This window comes from Artemia sp. Qi Xiang Cuo, chromosome 11 (genome assembly GCF_049724085.1).
Source record: "Artemia sp. Qi Xiang Cuo chromosome 11, ASM4972408v1, whole genome shotgun sequence".
Lineage (NCBI taxonomy): Eukaryota > Metazoa > Arthropoda > Branchiopoda > Anostraca > Artemiidae > Artemia > Artemia sp. Qi Xiang Cuo.
In genome coordinates, this window is record NC_142804.1 from 18,608,875 (window position 1) to 18,636,842 (window position 27,968).

Genomic DNA, 27,968 nt, shown 5'->3' on the forward strand with positions numbered 1-27,968 from the left:
CATTAGCGTCCCCGATTTTTGGAAACTTTAAACTTATTGGGTACACAAATTAGCAAGCTACTGCTTCGACGTCAGATTTATAGACGTCCGACCCTGCTATCGAAGCACCAACTTTCCCCTTGTTGGGAACTATGATGTCTCAGAAATTACACATTTTCTTAAAAATTCTTCCAATCAGTCTTGGAGGGAGGACAAGGTCTCCCTTTGTGCGCAAGAATGTTGGTGAGAGTATTAAAAAGTTTATTTAAAAAAATTTAAGTAAAACAAGTCACCTTAACTGGCTCTTCATTTATGTGGGATGGCACAGCTTATTTCTTTTGAGAAGAACTAGAACAGCTTTGACCACTTCTAGCTACAGTAGCTTATTCATTGTACTTTTAGTACAATTGAAAGCCAGCAACACAGCTACCTCGTGCATTTTCCCCATTTTGTCAAAACTGCAACCAAGTTTGCATATGTTCCCCACCCTTGCTGTGTCAAAACGTTGAAAACACAAGACTAGACTTCGTATATCAGTTTTGGTAAGATGACTGTAAAATGTTGTTCCGATCCACCAGACATTAAATAGACTTGTTAATAGGGATGAAATTTTTGTATCAGGGTGCTTACCAAACAGGAATGCATGCACCCCTAGGGATGCGAAAAACATTTCTAGGAATTTGAATTTAGGACAATAATCCTGGGGTTGGTTTGAAAGGGTTTTTGTACAATATTGATGCGGTGCTTATATATATATATGTATATATATATATATATATATATATATATATATATATATATATATATATATATATATATATATATATATATATATATATATATATATATATATATATATATATATATATATATAAAGATTTCATTTTTCTAAAAATATTAAAATATATCTTAGAAGGGAATCCTGTTATGACATTCAAAGCGATGTAAGCCAAGATGGAGATTAGAAGTCATCAGGTAGATATATATATCATGTATGTACGTTTGACCGTTTTAAAAGAAAATAACTATTAAAGATTATTGAATTGTATAGCTAAAAATGGGTTTGGTCCTAAGAGAGTTTCTCCTGTGGGGAAGGAAGGGGGTTCCTTTATGCCAATCACTCGATCTCTCAGACCCAGCTTTCACTCGATTAGGAATGTCTTATCTCGACAGTGAATGCAGGCATCCAGCATGATTTTTTAAACATGACATTGATTCAGTTTTTATTTTCTTGATGTACGGTTACAGCTTCATTCAATTCACAAGTCTTGTCGACAGAACAGAGAATTCTTCCGTTTGAGTTGGATTTATGTTGACAGTAGAAGCATTGGAAAAACAACATAAATGTCGTCTTTTGACGAACACAAAAAACTGTTTGCTCTCTTTTTGGTCCGCAGAGAAACATAACATTTTGGCAAGCAATACAAAATGAAATAGAAACTGCCAATAGTTTGGATTGTGACAACAACTTTAATGTTTGGCATAAATTTAATACTCTAGAAGCACTCTTAATTGTTTTTTTTTTTAATACAAAGATTTTGAGACATAGTTATTAGACAACAACGTTGTCTAATAATTCCACTACGTTGAAATTAGACAACAATTAATAAAAAACAAAAATTGCTACCTTCTTTTGAATAGATGCATAGGGCCATCATTTTACGCTAAGAAGGTCTGACAAAATTAAGTGGCATCACTTAATATTTTGTTTATAATCCTTATGAAAATGAGCATCACATCTTCAAAACATATAAGTAAAAACTTACAAAAATAGAAAAAGAAACCAACAGTTCATCCACCGGGTAATTACTTCTTTATTGATAAAGAGAAACGTATGTTCTTAGTTGATTTTTGCATTTCTACCGACATCAATGAATAGCCGATTATGCAATTAACTAATCAATTTATTTCAGTACACTTGAATAATTATGCGTTGGTACACGAGGGTCTTAATCTTCAGCCCCGAGGTCTTCTCAACAAAGGCAACTACTGTTACATCAACGCCGTTCTTCAAGGTTTAATGGGCTGTCCACCATTTTATAATATGATCAGAGCCATCGAACCTATCGTCAAAATGAAGGATACGTCAGCGAAACCTACCCCTGTAATGGAAACTATGTATGTATTTAACGCTTTATCTGACCCTAGAAAAATGAGAAAGCTTGACTTTTGATCCTATTGAATTTCTTCTTATTATTATTATTTCTCAAACTTCTTGTTAAATTAAAAAAGTTTATTTTTATATTTTAGTAAAGAGCGAAATTAAAACTTAAAAATTACTGTAAATAAAATAAGAGATTTGTTATAAAAAATTGCTGTTAGAAGCCCCGAAGGATCGAATTTTGATTTCGGAGTCAATAAATAAAAACATGATAGAACGAAAACGAAAACATAAAAAGACAAAAAACTACATGACCTGCAAAAATAACAAAATCTAAATTATCAGAATAAAAAATTATTCGGTAGTCAATTATTAAACTGGGAATTGCCGTAACAAGTGAAAAGGATAAAAACTATCATAAAAAACAAAAAAAGAGTAGATATAAAAAAATTAAATCAAAAGGAAAAAAAGCAAGCGCACAAATGCAAAACTTAGGTAGCCCCTGTAAATGCAAGTCCCTGGTGTTAACTAAAGTTCAACTAATGAAAATAATACACATTTTCAAATATGAATTCTTCAAACTTTTTTTTTTGCATGCTTGAACAATGATGCCCTGTAATGCAGTTACAGATCTTCTGATTCTTTGCCCTTCGGACGAGAGTGCTACGTGTGATTGGGGGCAGGTCATACGACGCTTCCCGTGTTTTTTCCGAATATTTCTCTGGGTCAACTCTGGATGAGCTTAAAGAGTCATACCGCTGACCCACGTCGCTAACCAAATAATTAGCAACAACAGGTCTTAGCCACCTGCGTCAAAGGATATAGGATTGCAAGTTTGGTGTGCTAACCTCTTGGCTAAGAGAGAAATTCAAATTTTTCACTTTAAGACATTAGTTATCACCAACATGCTATGTTTGGTACGCTCTAAAAAGACAAGTCTAATACAAGTCTCTATGTCCATTTCCTAGAACATGAAGATTCTTTTTATGACGTATTAACTCATAGTAGGGACGTTTACAGCCAATGGGATGGTCTCATATGCCTCATAGAGGCAGCAATGCCCACTTAAAATTCATCCTAAGTGATTTTTTTTTGTTATTGGGCTTCTGCATCTTTTTTTTCATTGTTTCATAAAAATCTTTTTCTCAAGATCTGTAGAGCCGCCTGAAGATAAAAGCAAGTGTATGTGTTTGCGTTATTTCGAGAAAAGGCTTATATGCATGACCCACGCTACCCCAAAATCTCGAAATTTTTTGTAGTTTTTTTCGTGCCCCCCTCCCCTCTTTCTGTCTAAATTAGCTTTTGTGTATGTGGTTGTTGCCGAGAAGCAGTGGCTTAAAGTTGGCGGCAGTTTAACACGGTTAACGGTGTACTTGAATTCGCCGATTTTAAAAACTGACTTATTGAAATAAAGATAGGGGAATGTTTCAAATATTCCAGGAAGCTTTTCCATATTCCAGGATTTTCATTATTGTTGTCTTTAAAGTTAATTTTTCCTTTAGAAATAGGTTTGTGAATATAAGATTAACGTCAAAAAAATTGATACAAAGATGAAAGAATACCATCTTTTCATCATGACGCTTTTCTAGAACGTATATCATTGGGTTTTTTTTTCAAGACTTTCTAAAAATTTATTATATTTCCATTCGGTTATAAATCAGGTGAATTTGTCCGACATGTATTTCAGCCGTATTTTTCTTAGATGGCTAACAAGCCATCGTTTTTAGTTCTAGGTCTGTCAATAAATCTAAAAGTGACAGTAGATGCTATATATGCACTTCTACATTTGAACGGTTCTGCAAGTGCGCCAGTGAAACAATTAGAAACGAATTCATCTAATCGCGGGCCATATATTTATACAGGGGTGTCGAGTGTGATTCCTTCTTCCATTCCAGAAAAAATTAACAATACAGTTACCCATTTATTATTATTAATTTCTTAAAAGCTAAATGAATTCATTTGAATTGCTTTTTGAGTCTTGACAATGTTTACATAGTTAGAGGACATGTCGCAAGAATGTAGCCGGAATTCTACTTCTGAGACCAAAACACTTATTTCTGTGGTTTCATTCCGGCTATAGTAAAACTATATATTTTTAAAGTGACAATGATTTTATTGGGGGGGGGGGCGGACCCTACTCTTGGGTGTGACACTGATTTTGTTTTCTAATCACTCAATCTCACAGCATTAAATCATTATCATGATAGATTTGTTTGTTACCTTTTAGCTACATTACCAAAACATTTTTTTTTTCAAAAAATTACCAAAGTACATCTTTTGATAGAAATCGATTTTAAGGAAACCTTGAGATTTCTGATCTTACTTCTTTGCCGTTTTTGCTAAATGTCTTTCTTTATTCTATTCTGTCTCTCTTTATTCAGTGGTGTAAATTCTCAAGTGAATATAAGCATATTGCAGAAGTTTTTCAAGTAACGTTAAAATAAAAGTTCAAAATAGGGATAAAATCCTTTTTAATAGACAGTGTATAGAAAATTCACAAAAAAATACCAGATATTTCGGTGACATATACAGTCACCAACACATACATATACAGACAAGGCAGTGTGGTCTCCGAAATTATCCACGTTTTTCAAGTAGTTTCCAAAAATGGAAAGGACACATTTTCAGTTGTCAATTTGTGTACAGTTAAGAGAGGAGTGTGGAGCTGCATAGTGTCCTGGTTTTGCATTCTTCGTTTGGGTTCATTATTATGTAGTTTTTCATGAAGCATTTATTTTATTTCAGGGTTTCTTTTGTGAGCGAGTTTGTCACTCTCCCTCCGCCCATGTCACCTAATCCAAAAGCCAAGAAATCAATGAAGCCATCGGCTGAATTCAGTCATGGCTTGCCATTTGAGCCATCTATAGTATATAGCCTGATGCAGACCTTTAATGCTTTTAAAGAAATGGGACGTCAAGAGGATGCTGAAGAATTACTCACTGTTTTATTGAATGCTCTTAATGATGAAATGATTGAGGTATGAAATCCTTTCTTTTCCTTTTTTTAAGTGGAAATTATCTTTGTGCAGAAAATTGTCATAATAATCATCCGAATTTCAGCATATTAACTTCTTTGAGACAGGAATGATGTGCGAAACTCTAATTTTGATTGAAAATTGACTTTGTTTTTATTTTATCGTCGGAATTCGTAGAAGCTGAGGGTTTTGCAAAAGACAGCTGCAGATTTGGGGAGAAACTGCGAGCTGGACGAAGCCACGTGGATTATTTAATGAACAGATTTATGGCATGTAATCCACAGAGGCTCTTTGTGGCATATAATTGATTTTAAGGGCTCTTCGAGGGCAAAAATCTTTAAGAAGACTGATCTAGACTGTCACTTTACAAACTGAGTTGTGAAAAATGCTTTGTTGAAATTTTGGAAATTTTAACACTAGATTATGCAACTATAGTTGCTCGAAAGTCTGAATCTCGGAGGAGGTATCTCAGTGTTGTTGTTTTTTTTTTTTTTTTTTACAGAAAAGGGAAGAAGAAGAAAATAATGGTCCTAGTCAACTCGTTTTTAGATCCCCCGCCCTCCTTTGTCCATACTTTTTTACATACTTTGTCCATATTTTTGTCTTTTTAGGGACAATTGGTACTGGCTAGAAGCCAATAAACAGCTTTTAATAGGGTTTGCACGCACCATACAGTTGTATGAATTTGTTGCCTCTATGACGATTCTTTTGAGTTCTTGCGACAAAGTAGGCATGTTGGTGCTGCGTGTTTCGAATCAATGTTGAATGTAAATTAGATTTTTTTTTTTTTTTTTTTTTTGTCAGTTTAAGGGGATTCGATACCTTAGAATCATTTTGTGACCCTCAGCATCGGCTGACCGTCTCAAAGACAAAGGACCCATTATTTAATTCTCCCAGGGGACTGTTTTTTCTGCTTAAAGATTTCACCTGTTTCGTCAAATCCATTGAACCCTCCTCCATTATTGTCAAATGGAGATGTTAATCAGCCATTTTTTGGATTCTTCTTTGGCTTAACTTCAGAAATGATGTCTTTGTTTTTAGACACTCAAATGTAACTTTATTTATTTAACTCTAGTTATTTGTGGTCAATGCTTGTTACTCTGTGCTGTCTGAATCGAAGGCTAGCCCGAGTCGTCTGGTTTTCCACACCTTGTGTTTTGTTTGAGTTTTGTGAGGCGTACTAGTAGGAGTTTCGTGTAAGATGGGTCTTCGAAGGTTTCAATAAAACAGCTATAAAGTAATCGGGGGTTGGGTGGAAATGTGCTTTGGGAATCAGTGTGCGAGTGCCTCCTTCTTTGAAAAGCTAAGGCCTTTTCAGTGAATAATTGAGCTCTTTTTTATCTTTACTCAGTAAATATATGAATAGAATAGATGAGATCATTCACTTTTAGAACTGATATTTGGTATTATTAGTTGTAAAATCGCCACTGAATTGATTGCTTTTCTTTCTTTTCTTTTTTTTTAATGAGACATTGGTATTTACGCATTTTATTATCCATAATTTTAATTTTCGATCTGGAAAAATAATACGTATGTTATTTATGGTTTTGACTTGAGTATGCTGACTTGAGATTCACTTTACGATTAGTACTAACTAATTTATATAATATTTTTTAGTTCGTAAAACTAGTTTCCAAACCAATGCAGAATGGCATAGACAAGCCGGTAGAAAATGGTAATGTTGAGGAACCAGAAGAATGGCAAGTTATTGGACCTAAAAACAAGGGAACAGTAACCCGTTCAGCTACAATCTGTAGAACTCCAGTTGGTGATTTGTTCCTTGGTCAAATGAGATCGGTTCTTCAAACTGAAAAGGGCATGTGTACTGCAACGCTTCAACCTTTCTTTACTCTGCAGCTGGACATCCAGGTTGTTATTTTCTGCTATCTATAAGTTGTCTCACTTTATATATTTGTTTTTTTTCTTGTGCAAAAAAAATTATATTTCCCAAATTAGTGTTTGCTTCCGATTCCTTGGATATGTTTCCCCTTTAGGTTCGGTGTTCAAGTACAATTTTTTTCGTATGGCAGTTTATATATATATATGTATATATATATATATATATATATATATATATATATATATATATATATATATATATATATATATATATATATATATATACATATACTACGATTGGTTCTTGGTCATCAATCTGCTAAGACCGTGTTTCTGTGATGAAAATCCTTATTCCTCTAGTTTTAATTTTTACACTCCGGCTCCTGGGGACCAAATACCGCTTATAATGTCCCGTACAAAACAAGTTAAGTCGTATCATCTCATAAGGCGGAGAGGACCTTAAAGAAGGCTTTGAAAATAGGATTTTTTGTAAAAGGAGCCTTTGAACTCCTTACTTCTCAGCACTTAAGAGAAAAAGTTGACAATTACAAAAAAAAGAAACTGAGGTTTGAGGAACTGAATCCCCTGATAAGCATCAAATCTTTTCTTTTTTTTTTTTTTTGTGGTCAGATATGTTAGACCTCAAAGTCTGGTCAGATTTACCGTTTTCTTCCAGCGTTTTAAAAGCGTACCTGTGTGAATAATAAAATGTTTTTTTTTAAAGATATGCTAGGCTCACAAGCAAATCAGAGAACATTATTTGGGTTAGATTAGTGATTACTAAAGAAGTGAATCTACTTTTAGGAAGCCTTTATATCCCTCCACGGAATAGTTCTTGTAGGTCAGAAGATATTTGGTTTATATTAGAAAGTGAATTATCAGAGTACCGTACTAATTTCCCTGATGATCATTTTGTGTTAGCTGGTGATTTAAATGCATATACGGGAGCAGAACGAGAACTGAGTAATTTGGTGGCTAGAGGAGAGGAGGATTTAGTACCTCCAGCTTATGGAATGCCACGGAGCAGCAGGGACGCTAAAAGGAAGTTGAATGTTTATGGGCAAAGGCTGCTGACACTGTGTGGAGATGGGAGTATTTAGTGAAAATGGGAGGATTGGTAAGGATAGGGACAGGGGTGAGTTTACTTGCGTCTCCGGGGCCCGCCCTAGTGTGGTCGACTATGCTCTGCTCTGTGTTCGTTTTGGGATGGAACAGCTGTGCCTAGAGGTTTTGAACTGGGCTGGTTCGGATCATTTGCCACTGAAGTTGGGGATTAAGTTAGAAGCTAATTGTCCACTAGGTCTAGCTACAATAGAGGCAATAAGTGGTCAAAAGGAAGGAAATAATGGCGGGAGGATTAGGAAGCAGCTTGTTAGGGAATGGGGTGCTGAGGAAAACCTAGGAATAGCGGAAATATTTTCACAGGAGAGTATTCAGATGGAATTAGTGAGGTTAAAGGAGGCGGAGTGCTCGGTTGATAAGTTAGCAGAAGGTTGGGACTTATAAATAATTTATTAAAGGAAAATTAGTTAAAAAGAGGAAAAAGGAAGTAGGGTTTTTTTATGTGCCAACAGAGGAAAGTGGAACTACACAATATATTAGATTTAATGAATTTAGAAAATGACCCTAGTAAGAAGGACCACCTTTTCTACAATTTAGAACAGGTAGAAGAGAATATAAGAGGCTAATTGAAAGAAAAAAGGGAGTGACTAGAGAAAAGGAAAGGCAGGCATTGACCTCGTCATACAAGGATAGTAGAATGAAAGAATTCTGGAGGATGGTGAAAGAGGAAGGTAAAACAGGGGGGATAACTAGCCAAGAAACACCAGAGCCTAGTTTATGGCCAGCATATTTCAAGGAAAGAGGAGGTCACTGCAGTGATCTACAAGAATTAGATGGAGAGGTTGTCCTACCAATGAAGGAGTATGATTATGAATTATTTGAGGATATATAGGAAAGAGAGGTTAGAGTGTCTTAAAAAAAATGGAAGGAGGATCGGCACCAGGAATTGATTCCAACTGAAGTATATAAAAGATTTGTATAATGGTTCCTACCTGTGTTGTTAGTACTATTCAGTCGGATTCTTTCTCTTCATCAGTGGCCTTCGGTATGGAAGAAATCTCTAATAGTGCCTCTTTTAAAAAAAGAGGATCCTGGGAGCCATAAAAATTATCGTCCAATTTCGCTAATGTCAACGGCAAGTAAGATTTTAGAGAGAATAATTGATTATCTAGGTGGCAAGTAAGATTTTAGAGAGGATAATAGATTAGCTAGGTGGCTAGATTAGCTAGGTGGAAGATAGTAAGGGAAATGTATGTAGGTACAAAAAGGATAGTTAAAGTAATAGGTAAAGGTTTGTCAGAAGAGTTTGAATTTAAAAGAGGAGTCAAGCAAGGTAGTATTTTGTCTCCAAGATTATTTTGTCAGGTATATATTAATGATATAGTAGAATATTTTAGAAAGAAATGGCCACCAAGGGTGATGTTGAGAACGTATGCTTTATCAGTAATGCTTTTTGCGGATGACTCGGTTTTGGTAGCCTTGGTAGGTCGAAGTTCGCTAGTAACCCTTAGATGCTAATAGATGTTCTAAGTGATTATGTTGAGGAAAAGAAAATAACTTTAAATGTTAAGAAAACAGAAAAAGCAGTATTTGGAAAGGGTAATAAGAGTTGTCAGACGGACCAAAAGTTTTGTTATAGAGGAAAGGAAACTCAACAAAAAAAAAGTTTTAAGTATCTAGGAGGAACTCTGATGGAGAATGGACGTTGGACAGAGCATATAAAACAAATGATAAGGAGAGGAAAGGCTGCCTCATCAGCACTACTAAGAAATAAAACTTTGATAAGTGCTAAAGATATAAAAATGCATAAAGAGATTTTCAACATTTAAGTTCTGCCAGTAATGCATTATGGGGCAGAGCAGTGGGGTTATAAAGCTGCCAAGCAGTTGGAGAGTATCCAGCTTCAGTATTATAAAAGAGTAATCGGGGTTCATCAGACAACTCACAAGCAAGTAGTAAGAGGGGACATAAGGCTATTTTCTCTAAGGAAATATAGAATAGGGCAGATGTTCCGGTTCTGGAGGAAGGTTATAGAGCTGCTGAATGATAGACTAGTAAAGCTAGCATATTTAGAATTATTTCAGTTAGGGAGGAAAAAAAGCATGGCCTTTTCAGATACACCGTATATTAAATAAGGTAGGCCTATCCCACCTGTGTCATGAAGGATTAGGTGTACCGGCCTACTCATAGATATAGCAGTGCACGCTACAAAAGTTATAGAATACCAAGAGGTCCAGCTGGGACTCGCTACTGTAGAGTCACCAGAAAGGCTTAGTTCCTATAAATAAATAAAACTTAGTTTTTGGTCTTGAAACTTATTTCAAGATAAATTTAACAGCTAGATGTCTTAAAGTATGGTTCCAGCTCAGAGTGAATAGCCTTCCAGTGTATGGTTGTTGGAAAGTATTTGATAGAAATAGAGGTTTAATGGATTCCGAGTACTCTTGTCCCTTTTGTAATCAGGGTGCTGAGGATGTAAACCATCTTCTCACACGGTGCCGGGGGCTTTCAAGCCTAAGAGAGATTTTTTTGGAAAGGATGCCCCTTCTCTATCTGGTATGCTTGAGTCGATGGCAAAACCCGTGATAGGGGCAGTTTGCAGCTACCTTGAGGAAGTTTTGAAATAAAGGAAAAGTTTGTAGTTAAAAAATAACGAGATGAAACTTTTAGTTGTTTGTATAAATTTGTTTTCTTGTTTTAATAGTTGAAGCTCATTATTTTTACTAAGTTGATTGAATTTTCATGTACATGCCCTTTGGCTTTTAAATACATTATCTATCTATTCTAGATTGAGTGAATATATAGAGGTAACCAAATCCTATTAACACTCAAATTGGATTTAGAAAAGGGTTGTCAACAGAGCTTTTCGACCACGAGGCTGGTTGTCTAGATTATCTTAGCATTTGAGCTGGGGCTCGTCCCCGCTGCTCTATTTGTGGATCTAACGAAAGTTTTCGATACTATTGGCCATCAAAAGGTGCGATTGACTAAAAGAGTAGGCTTGAAGACCGGATCTTTAAAATATAGTGTTGTCTCATCCATTTCCAACGAAATGTGGCGTACCCCAGGGATCTATCGATGATCTTTTGCTTTTATAAATTTTTACTTATCAAATAAAACTATATTCGTTTTTATCACAGGTAGGTACTATCTGTTTGTGGATGATAGCTTGCCTCTTGTCTTTGGCCCATCAATTGAACTTTTGTGAATGGGAAACAGTGCCACATGAGTTCGTAGATTCGGCTCATACTGAAAATACGTAGCTTGAAAAACCAAAAGTATTGTTTGGGATTTATTCGTAAGACAAAGTACTTGGGGTTTATTATCGATGAGAATTTGTCATGGAAAAAGTATATTAAAATTATATCCGCAAAGTTATCTAGATCTCTGTTTATTTCGTGCCAGCTTAAATATTTAGTTACAGGAAAAACCATTTAAACTGTTTATTTGGCTGTATTTTATCCGTGTGTTTTTTATAGGTACTCACTGTGGGTAAGCAACTTTATACCATAAATTCTCAGTTTATCTTCTTTTTCATAATTTCCAAATCTTCTTCTACATAAGGATGATAATAAATACTTAGTTTAAGAATTTTTTCAAAAGTAAGCACTGATGTTGGAAAAACAAAAAATTTCGGGAACTAGTGCCTTCGTCTATAAATATTTTAATAATATACTAACCTCTGTAATTTTCATTTTTCTACAAATAGCGATTTTCACAGTTTTGAACATTATGCAGGAAATCCCGCTTATAACTCGAGGATCATATATTGCAAGAAATCTTGCACCTTATATGTGGAATATCCAAGGTAAAATTGACGAAGCTGTGTATCTTGCTGGATTCTAGACCACAGTGAAAAGATTTTTCCTCATAAAATGATAAAGAAGAGTAAGGTCTTTTTGTTTCTCGATTCTGTTTCCTTATTCTCTTGTTTCTATTTCTCTTATTTCCTTTTTTTCAATTGGTGATTTTCTTTCCTCGTTTCCTTATTTGAATCTTCTTTACATAATTAACAGCATGTAAAAATTGTTTTTGTCCTGCTAGTGTAACATTTCCCCATGGACTTCCTTACAGATGAATCAAATTATGCTCTAAAAATATTATGCTCTAATATTTATTGTGAGAGTCGTCCCCCCGGGAGGGGGGGGCGGAGTCAGTTATTCAGTATTTGTAATTTAGAGATTTTTTTTTTCATTTTACTATGACTAGGTACCCCTTTCAATCTTATTCGATTGTTAAACATACTTTATAGACTGCTAATTGTGACCTACCTCTCCCCCTCCCCCTCAATACGAGTGTTGATCCGAGGTACCCTATCATTTCTTGAGTTTTCAACTTTTAACTTCTAAGTTATGATATCTGTAGACAAAGACAAAATTTCAATTGGATTTCACTGACTTCAGATTTTAGTTAACACCAGGAAAAAATCTTGCCATGCGTTCTTTTTTTCGCTGTTTGTGCCCAGATTCTTCGAATTGTCGGGATTAAATATTTTTTACCTAGAAATAAAATCTGATTATACATACATATATATATATACATATATATATATATATATATATATATATATATATATATATATATATATATATACTGTTCTATTAATTTTCTTCTTCTTTTTGGGATTAATGTGGCTACGCTTTCACATAAAGTCATCAATAAAACCCAATTCTGAGTCCTGCAGTGTGTTGCTTCTGCTGAGTCAAATTCCGGGTTCCGTATTACCGAGTTGAGATGAACCCACTGCGTCACTACAGGACCAATAATTTTCTTTATTTTTAGAATGAGAAAGTCAATACTGTCAGTGAAGCCTTGGACATGCTTGTAGTCAAAGAGCCTTTAATTGGATACGTTGATCCAAAGAATAAAAAGGAGATAAGTGCCTCTCGCCAAACAACACTTGAAGCACTTCCCCCTGTTTTGATGCTCCACTTAAAATGTTTCCTGTATGATAAGCACGGAGGTTGCCAAAAGCTTATGAAGAAGATTGATTTTCCTTTGGATTTGGAGATTCCAAGAGGTAGGTCATCTATATTCAGTTTCATGTAACAAATTTGTTTCTTTGTATCCAAGTTTGTTAAAATGGCGTTTCAGTTTCTTACTATCTCTCAGCGGTTAGGGTAAAAGATACTTTTTCGGAATGTTAAAGGAGTATTTTCAGGTTAGGGGGAATGTAGGCCGGAAAAACACTCAAACAAAGTAATTTGATGCTAATAAATGTTCATTCTTTACTGTTTCAAAGGAGTTGCTTTTTGAATTTTTCATACCTTACACAGGGGTCAGTATAAACTTTCTAAAAGACATTTGTCCTTTATAGTTAACTGAACTGATGGAGTTAATGATAATTATAGTACATATTAAATCTCCACGAATTATGCTTTAGTCCTTATTAATTTGGATGATTTTGGAACTTTTAGAATGCGTTGGTTCACATAACTAATCTTTTACTCTGTTTACGTTTATTCGACGGTATCTAACGTGTACGTTTTACTTTATTCTTTTATCCCTACTCTCGGCTGTGGTCGTAACCCCCTATCCTTAGAAGAGATTTTAGTCATCTATACTTTAATGCAAATTGCATATGCTTATCAAAGCTACTATCGTTCCTAACTTGTAATCTTGTTACTTGTGACATCGCTTAACAAGATCAGTTGAATTGTAAGTTTATTGAGTCTTTGGCTGCCAAGAAAGGGTAGATTTTTCAAGAAAGGGTAGAATAAAAACACTACCTGCCAGAGAAAATATGAAATTCTTAAAAGAACAGGTTAGGAAGCCATTTCATTTGTGATTAACAATGTGGTAACAGCAGCACCGAATACATCACTTTTCATGTTGTATTCTAATATTTCGTTAGGTGCATAATTAGCCAAATCCCAATACAATTTTAACCCGGTTCTTAGAGGTAAACGCAAGTCCTAACTTGTGGAAACAATCAGATTTATGCCGCAAAGTATGCTGTCAAAATTCTTAACTTCAAGTTGGTGCATTTTCCGTAATATTGAGAACTTGTCCTCCAAGACAACTCTGTCCTGTGCTATTATAACAAATTGGTCGGCCAGGAGGCTGGCAGTTGATGAAAATGGCTAATGCCATCCTGTCATCCGAAATGGGGCCTGCATTGGGAAGCGTTCAACTGTTTTCAAAGGGACCGAAGTCAGGCCTGACACAAGTTTGACGTCACTCTGTGACAGTTCGACGAAGTCGAAGCCTGACACTCTTGTCAGGAGAATTTGGAGCATTGAAACGTCTCATAGTCTTGGTTCCCAAAATAATGTGGAAAAGAGAAATTGCCGCGTTGTTGCTCCTCATGCAAAGTATAAATACTTACCAGTCAGAATTCATATGATATGTTATAATTCTGTGTTAATAAGGGCATTTATTTTTGTTATCGGATACTTATCTGATTATTCGTTTACAACTTTATTCCCGAATAAAGTTTTTATAATTACTTATGAGTAGTAGAAAGTTTCTTGTTAAAATGAATTTTTATCTTGAAATTTAATAAAGGAAGGAAATTAATTATTGAAGCGATGTCCATCCAAGTCATGCGCAGAACCAAATTTCTTCAGGTGACAGTGAGGGGAGGGGATAACTGACAAGAAAGATTTATGTTTTTGGTGTCTGACAATCATTTTGGTGTTTTTAAAACGCCCAATCTATCCGCATCCATAAAACCTGCATTAATTTAGCTTTCCTAGGACTTATTAAAATTGCCTATAAGTCATATGTGACTTATAAGTTTTTAATAAGATATTTAAATAAGTACTGAATTTTAGCAATTAAGTCGGTGTGTAAAATAATTTTGCTTCAGTTCTAGGTCTCGGAATTTTTTTCTCGTGTTTAACTTTTCAGTTTGTTTTATTTATAAATCTTTGCTGGGGAAAAAAATAATGGTTTACTTTTACTCCCCATCTTTAAAGGCTTTGGTTTCTTAATGTGATTGTTGATTCTCGACAATCTAAGGTCGTGCTCCTTAGGGCTTCTTTTAATTAAACGCAATAACAAGCGATATTCTGTTGGATTTAAGGATATTCGGTACTTTAAAATTGTTTTGTAAGCCTCAGCATCGGCTGGCTGTCTCAAAGTTAAAGTGTCCATTAGCGAATTCTTCGAGGGGACTAGCCACCATCGAGTGTTACTGAGAATCTGTGGGTTGACTATGAAATTTAATTGAGAAGGCAATGAAATTTTACGTCTTTTGTGTTGGCAAGGTTTTAAATCCAAGCAAATAGAATTATAGGCTTCTAAAGCTGCCAACTCGATCAAATAAAGTTTCCTTTGAGTAGGTTTTTGGTGTTTTCCCTAGCAGGTATGCTAGGGAAAACACCAAAAACCTACTGCCCTTTCCTGAATTTAGAAAATAATATTCTACTCCGTTTAATCGAAAAAATTGAGTTCACACTTTCTAATGATTTAAGTGTCATTAAAACTTTATCTCCAGCACAAAACAGGAGAAACTATATGGTTTTTCCAAGATTTCCAAGAGTAGGCTTCGGCTTCTAGATTTTTGTCATTTATTCAGATCTTTTATTTAAGTTCCGATATCTTATTCAAGGTCAATACCGTCCAATCAGTTCTAAATAGTTTGGCCACAAAACTAATAAAGTGCATAATGGACAAAATAGGGGATTCTTTAAGGTATAGAGATCCCTTAGTCCAATAATCGTCCTTCATGGGATAAAGAAATTCAATTAATAGGAATAAGTCTTTGAACACTTGCATTTGTAAATTTTGGCGGGCTTGTGACTTATGAAAATGAACTCCACTTGATAAATTTTTTTCTATGATTCAATGGCAAACTTCTATGTGTAATAAGTTGTTCAAGCTCATTGTGTCATCAATAACAAAATCGCAAACAATAATAGGTGCTGTTTCTTCCCATCTGCTACTACTAGTACTAACAAATCACTGCAGCACCAAGATGCCTGAGGCCAACACAGCTGCGCACGCTCCTCCATTTTAATCTATTCAAATCCTTCACTCTTTACACCCTCCCAAGAAGTTCCCATTTCCTTTTAATCTTTCTTTACGACATCCTCACATCCCAGCCGCGGATGACCTGCTTTTCGTTTGGCCCTAGACGATGGGCCGACAAGCAAATATTTGACAATCTGCCATCCTTCATCCGCATAACATGCCCTAGCCATCTCAACCTTTCTTGCATTATAGCCCTAGAAAGCGGGATTGAACCACATTATTCGTACAGCTTACTGGTTGAAATTCGGTCAGTTAGTCGAGTACCCAAAACAATCCGTAGGCAACTCTGGAAAACATCTAGCAAATCGTCCTCATTTTCGGAGCGCCCACGCTTCAGAACCATACTTGACCACTGTCATATCTGTAGCTTACGCAACCTGCTGCTATATTGTCTTTCATCCTCAAAGATCCTGATTTGTCGCTAGTATGTTATCCAGACGACATTCTCAACTTAATTCACACTATCCAGTGGGTAAACGCCGGTTTCGCATGATTGTAATCCGAATATGTGAAGCTTTGACTTGAACTTAATGCCGGAAATTCTGAAATCATATTCTTCAACTGGAAGCAAGCTTTACCTGAAGAAATTCTTCTTTGGAGAGGTAGGATCAATGCAGTTGATCACATAACTTAATTTGATCTTCCGATCGGCTCTTCAAAAAAGCATGTACAGCAACTCCTTTTAGTTCACATGGAAAGTCGATTTGATTCATTTTATGAATCAGTAAACGACTAAGTTGTGTTTCTATCGTCAACTGTTTTAAAACTTTAATTTCGTTGCTCTACCATATTACCCCCTTTTTTGAGCAATTTGATGTGTTAAGACCATGCAAATTTTGAGAGTAAATAGTTTTAACGAAATCTTAGCACTTTGAACTCAATTCTTATACCCCCCCCCCTTTTTTTTCATCTTTCGTCGTTCTAATCTGATTAGTGGTCTAAGAAGTTCGATGAGATTTTAATCAAAGTTCTCTCTTCACTGTTCTGTTTGACAGAAATAATATATTTAATTGCTAAGATCAATGAGCTGCAAGATCTTACCAGATCTGCACTTAGATGAAGCAAAAAACGATGATCTGACCATAAAGAAGTAACATCTCAGTTATAAGATCTTAGTGCTTAGATGAAGCAAAAAGACTGAATAGAAAATAATTTGTATTTAGCACCATCTATGAAAATTCGCACAAATTTTTGTCAAAACTTAATTTAGGTTTCTTCAATTTCGTGAAGTAGCTTCTTCACTTTCCCCTTTGGGCTTAAAATCCAACCTTGTTAGAAACTCTAGTATTTCCGACTCTTGTTATTTCCATAGAAAAACAAGTTGGTGTGTATAATACTTGATTATCGAAGCTGTACCACTCTGGTCTTTGGTACCGCACCTGTAATTAATCCAAGTATTTTTTGTGTGGTTTTAAGTGCTTGTTTATTGTTCTGTTATTGAAACTGAACCATCCTTGGTCTTGGTACCGGACTGGACTTTATCAAAAACAATCAACAAAGTGATGGCTATGTTTTAAGTGTATGCGGTGCATTTGCTATGTTTCTTCTTGGTTTCTTCTTATTTTTAGTTTCTTCTTTCTTTTTGTTTCTCTTTTTCCAGCGTCCGACGTAATCCTTGAGCAAATCAATTTGTTTCTTAAGCCTATTCGCAATTTTAAAAAAGAATCTTTAATAAAAGCAAAAATTCACTAAAAATAGGGGTAAATATCTTTACTTGTGTTTACTTATTTCTAGTAAATACAATTGTTTACGACCGTGGTGGCCTTAAAGTGGTCTTAAACTTTGTTAATTTAATACTGAATTACACCAACAATTTTTTTTTTTTTTTGAAAATTGCATTTAAACTATTTTGTAACTTTTGCCATCAAGACGAATTTACGAAGTATTTTATAGTTATTTTGGCTAACATGTATTAGTTCGATTAAATTTGTCACGGAAATTCTATAATTCCTTGTTTTTATATAATCACATTTTTATATTTTTATTATATATTATATTATATTTTTGTATAATGAAATAGTGTCCAGCATCTGAGTGTATTCGTGATTTCAAATAAGAATCCCTTATAAAAGCAAAAATAACTAAAACTCTTTATGAAGATCGCCAATAATGACTTGGTAAGAAAAAAAATCAGTAATAATATTTTTTTAAATGTATAATAATTTAATATTTAACTATTTAAAATAATTATCGAAATAATTATTTACTAACTTAAATGATTATTGTTTAAATAATTTATATTATTATTTAAATTATGATTAACACATTTATATTTGTTTTGCATAAACGAAGGTGTTGACGACCGTGATAATCCTAGTGCTGTCTCTTTTTTATATATAATACTGAAATGACTCCAAAAAATTCAGTTTTTTGTGAAAATTGTATTTTACTTTTATGCTATCAAGATGTATTTATACGTAGATATAAGTAATATTTTTCAAATGAGCCATTAAACAGTTCTCTATGTTGTTTCAGTGCCCTGCTAGCGCTAGAACGAAAGGAGACACATCAGTGATACGCTGGCTAAAATACCATGTTCTCAGGTTTCAAATTGGGGGGGGGGTTGCTGAAAGCCGAGAGTTACAGATTTTGGTCATGAAATTTCAATAGTAAACTCTTAAGTCTGTTCCACCAACATTTTTGAGGGGTTTCAAGTTCTTTTTCAGAATTTCCTTTTTTTTTTCGTCATTGCTTTTTACTTTTAAGTTTAACATGGATAATAGTTACCATCCCGAATCAGTGTCAAGTTGTGATTCTTTTATATTTGAAAATGAATATAAAAATGCATTTTAATTTTCGGTTACTATGAGCTGTGGTTTTCTCCTTACTAGGCTACATATTTTATTGCAACCATGATTGATAAATAGAAAACGAATTTATTCGGAGAATCCACCTGAATGCCCGGTTTCTATAAAAGATAAGATTCCTCGGTTTTTTTAACTGTACCTTTATTTTTTCACTTTTATTTACTGTACTTTTATTTTTTTATTTTTTTTTTTTACTGTACGTTGTTTTTAATGTACTGTACTTTAACTTTTTCTTACTGTAGAGAAATTTCAAATTGATGGAAAGGGAAAGTTCTCCAATTACTGTTAAAGGCATTTCATTTCATTTATTATGACTAGTTTCTATGCCATTGTTTGAGGTATAAACCGCAAAATTCGAGCTAGGTATTCTCTAGAAGGTAATTAACATGTATTCCGATTTCCAGATGGTTGTATTTATAGCTCTTCTGTTTTTTTTTTCATATACTTTTCAAAATTTTCAGGGAGATAATACAGGTGATTTCAACGATATATGACCCCCCCCCCCCCCCACCCTCCCTGAAATTTTATTATCTATTGGTTTCATAACTTCTTAAAATTTTGTAATTTGCCGTTTGTCTGTTTTGAAGAATTCGCATTCATGCCTTCACAAAAGAATGCATACCCGCCTGCTTTGATCGAGTAATTCCTATTTTTTGTCGGAAAAAAACTTCGTCCATCGAGTATCAGTTGATGCACGAAATTTTGATTGAGTGTGTGAAAATAGCATAAATATATAAAAAAAAAAAAATGTAAACCCAACATACAAGGCTATTAATTTTGGTGATATATACTCAATTAAATCTTAGGAATTAATTGGGGTGTTCCAATCAAAACAGCTTGGAAAATTGTACATGTAAGACTAGAACGGTATCCAGGATTTTATTTTTTTTGGGGGGGGGGTGCAAAAAAACTTTAAAAAACACATCAAAACTTATATATAACCATTTTTGTTATGTTTTTGCGAGTCGGACAAACACTTTGGGGAGGAGATTCAAATCATCAACCCCCCTCCCTCTACCTGGGTACGGTCTTGTGTAAGGCACTATTGGTAAACTTGACCTAAAATGTCGCGTAGAAGGGGTTGAAACGAGCACCGCGATATACTCTTAGGTAGTTACTGATAACAAGAGAAAGGGTCGGAGAAGGGAGTTTTAACATATCGTTGAATGTAGGGCAATGAATTCAAAATTCAACGAAATTAACCTTGCCTCATAATAATAATAATAACTAAAAACATAATTCTCTTTGCGACAAATACCATTTTCGATGTTTTGCTACCTGCTAATATCACGTATCTTCTGGTCTTAGCTGCTACTGTTAAAAACTGCATGTATGACCCGGTTCTGTGTATGACCCGGTTGCTAATAAAATTTAATCATGAGTATGCTAATTAAAAGGTTTGTTTTGTGGTTTTATATCCTTACGGATCGTCTTATTGCTCGAATGAATCTGTGTTTTTAACCCAAATACCAATTAATTTCAGACGGCATCTGACTTCAAAATAAGGCTTATGTTTTGTTTTATATCATCCACGGAGCGTCATTTACTTGAAGCCTTTTTGTCGATTTCGACGGGTACAAAAAGAAATTAATTATAAATATTTAGCATTATCTTTTCAGATGAAAAATAGTAAATTACTGGAGTGTTGGAGTGTTGACTGTTTTGTTTGCAAAATATGATCTTCCACTTATCTTTGAATTACTTACGTGTATGGCTATAAAATATGTTCTCTTTTTAAAACTGTATCTCATAAACTAATGAAAGTGTAAACATCAGCTTTTGTAATTATCAGCTTCTGCAGTTCAACGTCTTTCTTTCTCAATTCTGGGCCTGTTAATTTAGAATTAAATTTACGGCTATTCCTTAACTATTTGGGACTGATGGATGGGATTTTTCCAATTCTTATCGAACTATATTTTGCATCGAACTTGATATGTATTCCTAACTTAGTATCTTCTAATGCCACCCTGGCTATTTTTAACGTTTTTTTAAGGTGCCCCCTTCTCCCAAATATATTTCTGACTACTGACCAGTTGGTAGCTGAGGATCCTTCTGTTTAGCTGAGGCATCCAGATTGAATAACTGTCTCCGTAACTCTGAACTTTATTGCATAATCCTGAAACAGTTCGTGGTAAGCAACTGTAAGTAAGGAGTAACTCCACCCAATAGGGACCAAAAGTCTAAAAACACGAAATTTCGATAACAATAGACATATCAAAAGAATTAGATTTTTATGTTGATTCCAAATATATAAAATTAATTAAGTTTAACGTTGTCCTTCAAAAGCTACGAGCCCGAGGAAATTTGCCTGATTTTTCAATGGGGGGGGGGGGCTCCCCAAAAAGTCAAGCGATTTTAATGAAAATCACACCATCAGAATCTTTCTTCTTTTTTTCAGTGGTGATCATACCGAAGCAATGGTCCTGGGAAATCAGGAGAGGGCTCATTCGAACGGAAATGAAAAGCTCCAGTTCCCTTTTTAAGTGACAAGAAAGGATGGGAGAGCAACTACTCCCCCTCTCCAGCTCATTTTTACCTAAGACATCCAATTAAAATTTGGAGATAACCACATGATTCAGCATAGTTGAAAGGTCAATAACTATGCCTTTGGGGATGACACGACCCACCATTGTCCTTTGGAATGGGCTGTAAGTTAAGCAAATTGCCCATTTTTCACATATAGTATTTGTTCTTGGTAGATGAACGGACATTTTTGGGGAGAATTTTATTTGGGGAGGGGTATTTTCCACGGAGAGAATTTTTATTCTAGGGGAAAGTTTCAAAAGGAAATTCTTTCACGGGGGTAGGGGATTTTTTGGCATGATTGAAAAACGCTCAGAAATTAAAAATAAAACTACAAGTATTTTCAGCTGAAAGTAAGAAGCAACATTGAAACTTAAAACGAACAGACATTATTCCGTATATGAGAAGGGTTTCTCCTCCCTCTTTTTATGCTAAAGTTTGGCTTTCTGTCTCAATTCTTGAATAAAGATTGCTCAAAAGCAAAGATCGTTGGACTTTAAATGAGAAGTATTTTTTCAAATTTTTTAGCGTAAAGAGCAAGGGTTGAGGAAGGGGAAGTCCCCCCCCTCATAGACGAAATAATTTCTTTTTGTTTTAAGTTTTTATTTTGCTTCTTACTTCCAGCTAAAAAAAAAACTTTTTTTTTAAATTAATTTGTTAAAACAGAGCAAAAATAAAACTTAATACAGTCATTAGCGGGAGTGAGTATTTTATCAGACGGTAATGAGACTCAAGACGCCAGGTCTAGAGCCCAAGAATCTTATTTCTTATCCAAGTTGTCTTACCTTAATTTTTTTTTTTTTTTTCAGACGTTATTTCTTCTAAAATTAAAGCTAAAATTAGTAGCAAGCAGCGCAACTATAAGCTTTTCGCTGTTATTTACCATGATTGAAAAGAGGCCACCAAAGGACATTACGTGGCCGACGTCTACCATCCAGAGCTTCAGCGATGGATACGATATGACGATGCAGTTATTAAAGTGGTCGATGAAAAAACTCTTTTGCGACATAGTCCTCCCCGTGTACCTTATCTCTTATTCTATAGGAGAAAGGAGTTTTAGATAGGCCGTTTATTTTATTTTTTTTTTTAATTTATGTGTTCCAGATATAAATTTATGTATGTAAGTTGTTTATAAAATGTGCATATGCTCTTTTTAGTTCACTGTACAAATAGTATACAAGTGATTTCTTATAGAAACTAGTAAGCCATTTGTTTAACTAAAATAAATTTTGCGTACTTATAATACACCTAGAAACTTATACATTTTGTGCATGAATGTTGTTTTTTATGTTTTTATCTACAGAGAGCGTTTTAATCTTTGGGTGAAGTCTTGTTTGGTGGGGTGGGCTTGTTTAGCATAAAAAAAGGTCGTTTTGGGCCTTAATATCCATATATGTTGGTGTTTCACTTTTTTATAAAAATTAAATTTTTCTTATCGAAAAATCTCTTGGCAAAAACCTATCCTGTGTGCAGTGATGGCCATAACACCTTGTCCTCTTATTTTATCTTTTTTTTTCTTTATCTCCCTTCCTTTATTCTATTTTATCTTCCTTGAATCTATTTAACTCTCTTAGATTTTAAATTGTTTCACCTTGTAAAATCTTCTAGACTCCTTCGTTTTCCTGTCAATAAAAGTTAAGGTCTGAATACCATTTGATAAACACTTCCATGCCGTTTTCTCCTAACAGTTTGTTACTTGTGTATTGAACTTGGTCTCCTGCATCGTTTTTCTTAACTACGGCTATCCCTTACTCCCTACGGCCGCATCAAATTTTTTTTATGGCCATTGCTCATTACAATATCCCAAGATCAGCTGCTCCGTACAGGCACCATATAAAACCTTTACTGTATGCGTCACTGATGGAGTTTCAATATGATATATCCCGAATTTGCGAGCAAATCGTTTACGGAAGAGAATTGTCTTGCATAAGGCATCTGAAAGCATAGATAATCGTCTACTGATAATCCTCAGTCACATACTTAGAGATTCATTTCGAGAAGTGATGTAAAAATTGGAAGAACGCAAAAAAAAGAGTTCAATGAAGGGAAATGTATACAAAATTATGGGGAAAATCGCACACATTTTTAAACAGCTAGTGGGCATACAGGCCGAAGCTACCCCTCTCCCCGCTTACATTTCTAATTCCCCTGTGTTCAGAGTTATTTTTCTCATTTTGTCACCGTTTATAGATGATATTGAAGGGCTACCGAAATTTCTTTTATTGCTTGAACCTCCAATTTGTGTTTTAAATAATATAAATTCATTTCCCAAAAGGGACATGGCTTAGATAGATCTCCAAGCAAAAATCAGTACCGTAGCTATAATAGAATCGTAACATTTGTTTGTTAACTTAAAACAGTGCTCTGTAATTACAAAAGCTTCATATATTTTACAGTCAAAAAGAATTTCCTAGACAATTTTTTTATGTAAATATGTATATCAGTTACTGAATGCGGTCATTGATGTGTGTTAGATTTAATTGTTTTGGAAGTGCACTTAGGTTTATTTTTGTCTTTAATACGGTCTAATTTTAGTGTGAATGAAAACAAATATTTTGCTGTGTGAGAACCGAGTGTCTTTTTCTAACTTTAAGGTTGTTGGCCCTTCTATTAGTATATTTTTGTTTTGTTCCTTTAAATTTTGGCCCGTGTTTTTGGTCTAATGTATATCCAAGTTTCTGGCTTTGGAATACGTGAAATTGGTTCCAGTGTTATTGGTTATAATACAGAGAAAGTCAGATAAACAGTTTGTATATTAAATAGGGGGACATGGAAAAAAAGTTTTCTGTTTGCGTACCCCTTTCTGTGATACAGAAGACAGGCGGTAAGTTTGTATGATTTCGGAGTTTCAAATAAAAGCCTGTTTCACATCAAAGTATTTTTCTTATTTGCTAGATAAGTTTTTTTTTATCAAGTTTCACGGTGCCTTCATTTCACGATACACTGCTAATCTTTGCAATCATCATTATTTTTTTCTTATTTAAATATTGCTTATACCTTCTGATAAAGCCTTAGAGAGAAGGTAGCCAAGCGAAAACTATTCTAGTGACGTTTCTACGTGTTTGAATCAGACGTAGGAGTTTGTTTGAACCAGAATTCCTGGGGGATTTTCGATGTGTATTATTCAAGAACCAAAATTGGCGCATTGCACATTGTTTGAACCAAAATTATGAAGGGATTCCAATCCGTATAATTGGAGGACAAATGTGGCCCGTGACCAGTCCATCAGAGCTCTCCAAGAGCAACTTTTTAGAAGAAGTATATATAATTGGCAAGTTGGGTGAAACAAAATGATTAGATTGAAGATACAAAGGTAGTACTGAGCCCCCCTCCCTGCAGCACAACGCCGCCTTGAGCTAATGAGACTAGAAAAGGGGTACTTTGGAGTCATAGGTTAGGGTTGCCACCCCTAGTTATTTATCCCTACTATTTCTTGTGATTTTTATATTGCCTAAACAAAGAAATCACTAGACTGTAGAAGAAAATCACTAAAATCTAGGGATTTTTTCCTCGTCGTTTGGCACTGCCGTAGGCCCCTTTCTGCATTTTGCTAGCAGGATTCCAGCTTTCGAAGGTTGATGCTTCAAAAAACTATGATCTCTTTACGCATGCTAGACAGTGCTCATATATTTTTTTTGGATGGGGGGGGGGAGGGATTCTTTACTTAGATATTGTACCTGTCTACCAATCCGTCTATAAATCTCAGTTTTTTTTTTCATTTCTGGTAACTTCCTTATCAAGTTCCCCGGTAAGTTAAAAATCTCAGGCAATGGTTCCAAAAATACGTCAGCTCCCTTGCTGCAAAAACCACTGTAAGAGAAGAGAACTGACTTTCAGCCGTCGCAGAATATAGAATAGTTTATTTTTACCGCGTGTTCGAAAATATGTTAGCAACTCTTTGATCTTGATTACAATCTCATTTAATAGGGCAACAGTTCCTACGCATGCAACCTCATGTATGTGAGAATAACCACTGAGGTTAAGCAATGTTAGTAGGCTATGAACTTGTCAAGACCTATAGGAGTTTCATAAATATTCTCACTTAATGGTTTGAACAAGTATGTTTGTTGTCGCAAGGCAAATAGAAAAACAAAACGTTGTTGTATGTTTATTTATAGTACACAAAGAACAACAGTAAAAAAGGGTGGAATAAAATAGAAGAAGGAACAGTCAACGAAAAATCTAATATAGATGAGGGGATAAACATGCACGAGCAATACCTTTGAGTTTTCTGTGCCATATATCTAACTTTGAAATTAAATCAGGCATGGGCGCCCATAAGCTGAATTCCAGGGAGGGGGTAAACCTCGTCTAATTGGCATTTTTAATGCTACATAATAGAAATCTCAGAACAAAAATAAATACTTGCAAGAGAACAGTTTTTTCTCCCGTGGCAAGATTAAGGTGGAAGACAAACAAAAGATCAAAAATAATTTATCGGGATTCCATGTTACCGGTCTTAAGAATAGCTAAACTATTTGAAGCATAAAGAAGAGAACGATCACAGAAGATCGAGTATAGTTTGGCCAGAGTACGCCTATCTTTTTCTTTGTAACGTTTTTTAAATGATCTATCTATTGTTTCGCTAGAACCGAACCAGGGGATCATTACAAACACAGTGAAATTATTACGCTGAATGGCACAAACAGTGGTGGTACTATAGGAGAGAAACTTGAAGAAAAATTTGAGAAAGTAAAAAAATATTGAGAAACAACAAAATTATTTAGGCGAAACTATTTTTGGAACAGTATTAGGAGCAGGTCTTCAGTCTATGGAGAATAAAAAACATCAGCAAAACCAGAAAATCACGTAGCGGAGAGCTTAGCCAAATTAGTAATACTTATCTACAAGGGATGGGAGATAACACCTATCCTGTCTAACTTCTCTTCGCACCTTTATAACAACACCTCGTGCCTAATTTTTTTTTGCGTAAATAATTTGAATACCCAATCTATGAAGTGTTGTAATAGAAAGATTAACCCAGTCTAGACGAGCCCCATGCCTTCTTCAGCTGTTAAATCAGGCTTCCATAGAGCGTCTAGAATTGAAAATTTCAAGCGAATAGCTAGGAAAGCTGTTTTGTCTGAATATTTACGGGCAGAAACACTGTAGAGGTGTGGACCGGTTATGTCTATGCCACGATAAATCAAGCATGCTGCAATGGCTTAATGCTTAAAAGATACTGTTTGAGAAACTGGGCTATTCACGTACATCTTATACCGATTCATGTTGCTTTGTGCAATTCGGTTCGTCATCCGTAGGTCAGCAGCAGTGCCAGCGCTAGGTGCTCTGATTTGAGGGGTGACGAAACACGCTCCAAACGCAACAACTACGATAAAAAGTGTGCGATGTACCTTATCCTTGGTTCTTGAGCATAATTTTTTATCTATAGTTTTCAACTGAAAATCTTGTGGTCATTATGTGTATGTCAGATTATAGAATAACTAGGCAAAGATATATTGCGGTTATAGTGTAGCTGCAACATAGTAGAAGATGAAAACGACCTATAGTAATACAAAATAGCCTGAAACAACTAGAAATGGCATCGGATCGAAACAAAAATGTACACCATTAGAATTGCCCTGGCCGAGAGCCCTACATGTGAAAGTTAAAATCCCTTGGCTTGAACAAAAAATGAAATCCGTTGGCATGAACAACAAGAAAAATGACCTTTTCCAAGGAAATCAAGCAGTTCGTGATAACGAACTGTAGGTAAGGAGTGACCCAGCTCAATAATAACCGAAACTCTAAAAACCTGAAAAAAAAATTGATACCAATAGATACATCAAAAGAATCAAATTTTTATGCTGATTTCAAATATATAAGTTTCATCAAGTTTAAACTTGCCCATCAAAAGTTACGTGCCTGAGAAGATTTGCTTTATTTTCGAAAAAAGAGGGAAACACCCCTTAAAAGTCATAGAATCTTGCTGAAAATCACACCATCAGATTCAGCATATCAGAGAACCCCACTATACACGTTTCCAGCCCCTATCTGCAAAAATGTGGAATTTTTTATTTTTTGCCAGTAGAAAGATCAGGGATTTGTGTTTATTTGTTTTTTTTCCCAGGGGTAATCGTATCTACCCAGTAATCCTAGAATATTGCAGGAGGGCTCGTTAGAACGGAAATTAAAATATCCACTGCCCTTTTTAAGTGACCAAAAAAATGGAGGGCAACTAGGCCCCCTCCAACCCTCATTTTTTCGCAGTCACCCAATCAAAATTTTGAGATAGCCATTTTGTCTAGTATGGTCGAAAAATGTAAGAACTATGTCTTTGAGGATGACCTCATCCCACACAGTTCCCGGGGGAAGGGCTGCAAGTTATGAACTTTGCCCAATGTTTACATATAATATTGGTTATTGGGAAGTATACAGACGTTTTCAGGGGGGATTTTTCTGGTAGTGGGCGGGGGTCGGAGGTTACGTGGGAGGATCTTTCCATGGGGGAAGGGACATTGCTATGAAGGAAGTGCCGGATTTCCCAGCATTATTTAAAATATGATCAGAAATTAAATAAAAAACAAGTTTTTTCAACTGAAAGTAAGGAGCAACATCAAAACTTAAAACGAACGGAAATTATTAAGTTAGTCAAAGAATCTTTTCTCTCGCAATTTGTTTCCGGTCAAACCGTTTCCTTCCTGGACTATATTTCGGTATCACTCTAACGTTTACTATTTTCGATATAGTTCCCATTTCATGAAGT

The 27,968-nt window shown here is 35.0% G+C and overlaps 1 protein-coding gene across 1 annotated transcript in view; it reads left to right on the plus strand.

Annotated features, from left to right (window-relative positions):
- Positions 1–24,131, plus strand: part of LOC148946725 (ubiquitin carboxyl-terminal hydrolase 10-A-like) — a 51,900-nt gene extending 27,769 nt beyond the window's left edge. Inside the window, exons 5-9 of the mRNA XM_089096348.1 lie at positions 1,893–2,097; positions 4,826–5,057; positions 6,672–6,923; positions 12,738–12,975; positions 22,072–24,131. Coding sequence (XP_088952474.1) covers positions 1,893–2,097; positions 4,826–5,057; positions 6,672–6,923; positions 12,738–12,975; positions 22,072–22,154 — 1,010 coding nt within the window. The 3' untranslated portion in view covers positions 22,155–24,131. The remainder of the gene's footprint in view (positions 1–1,892; positions 2,098–4,825; positions 5,058–6,671; positions 6,924–12,737; positions 12,976–22,071) is intronic.
- Positions 24,132–27,968: the final 3,837 nt, after the last annotated feature.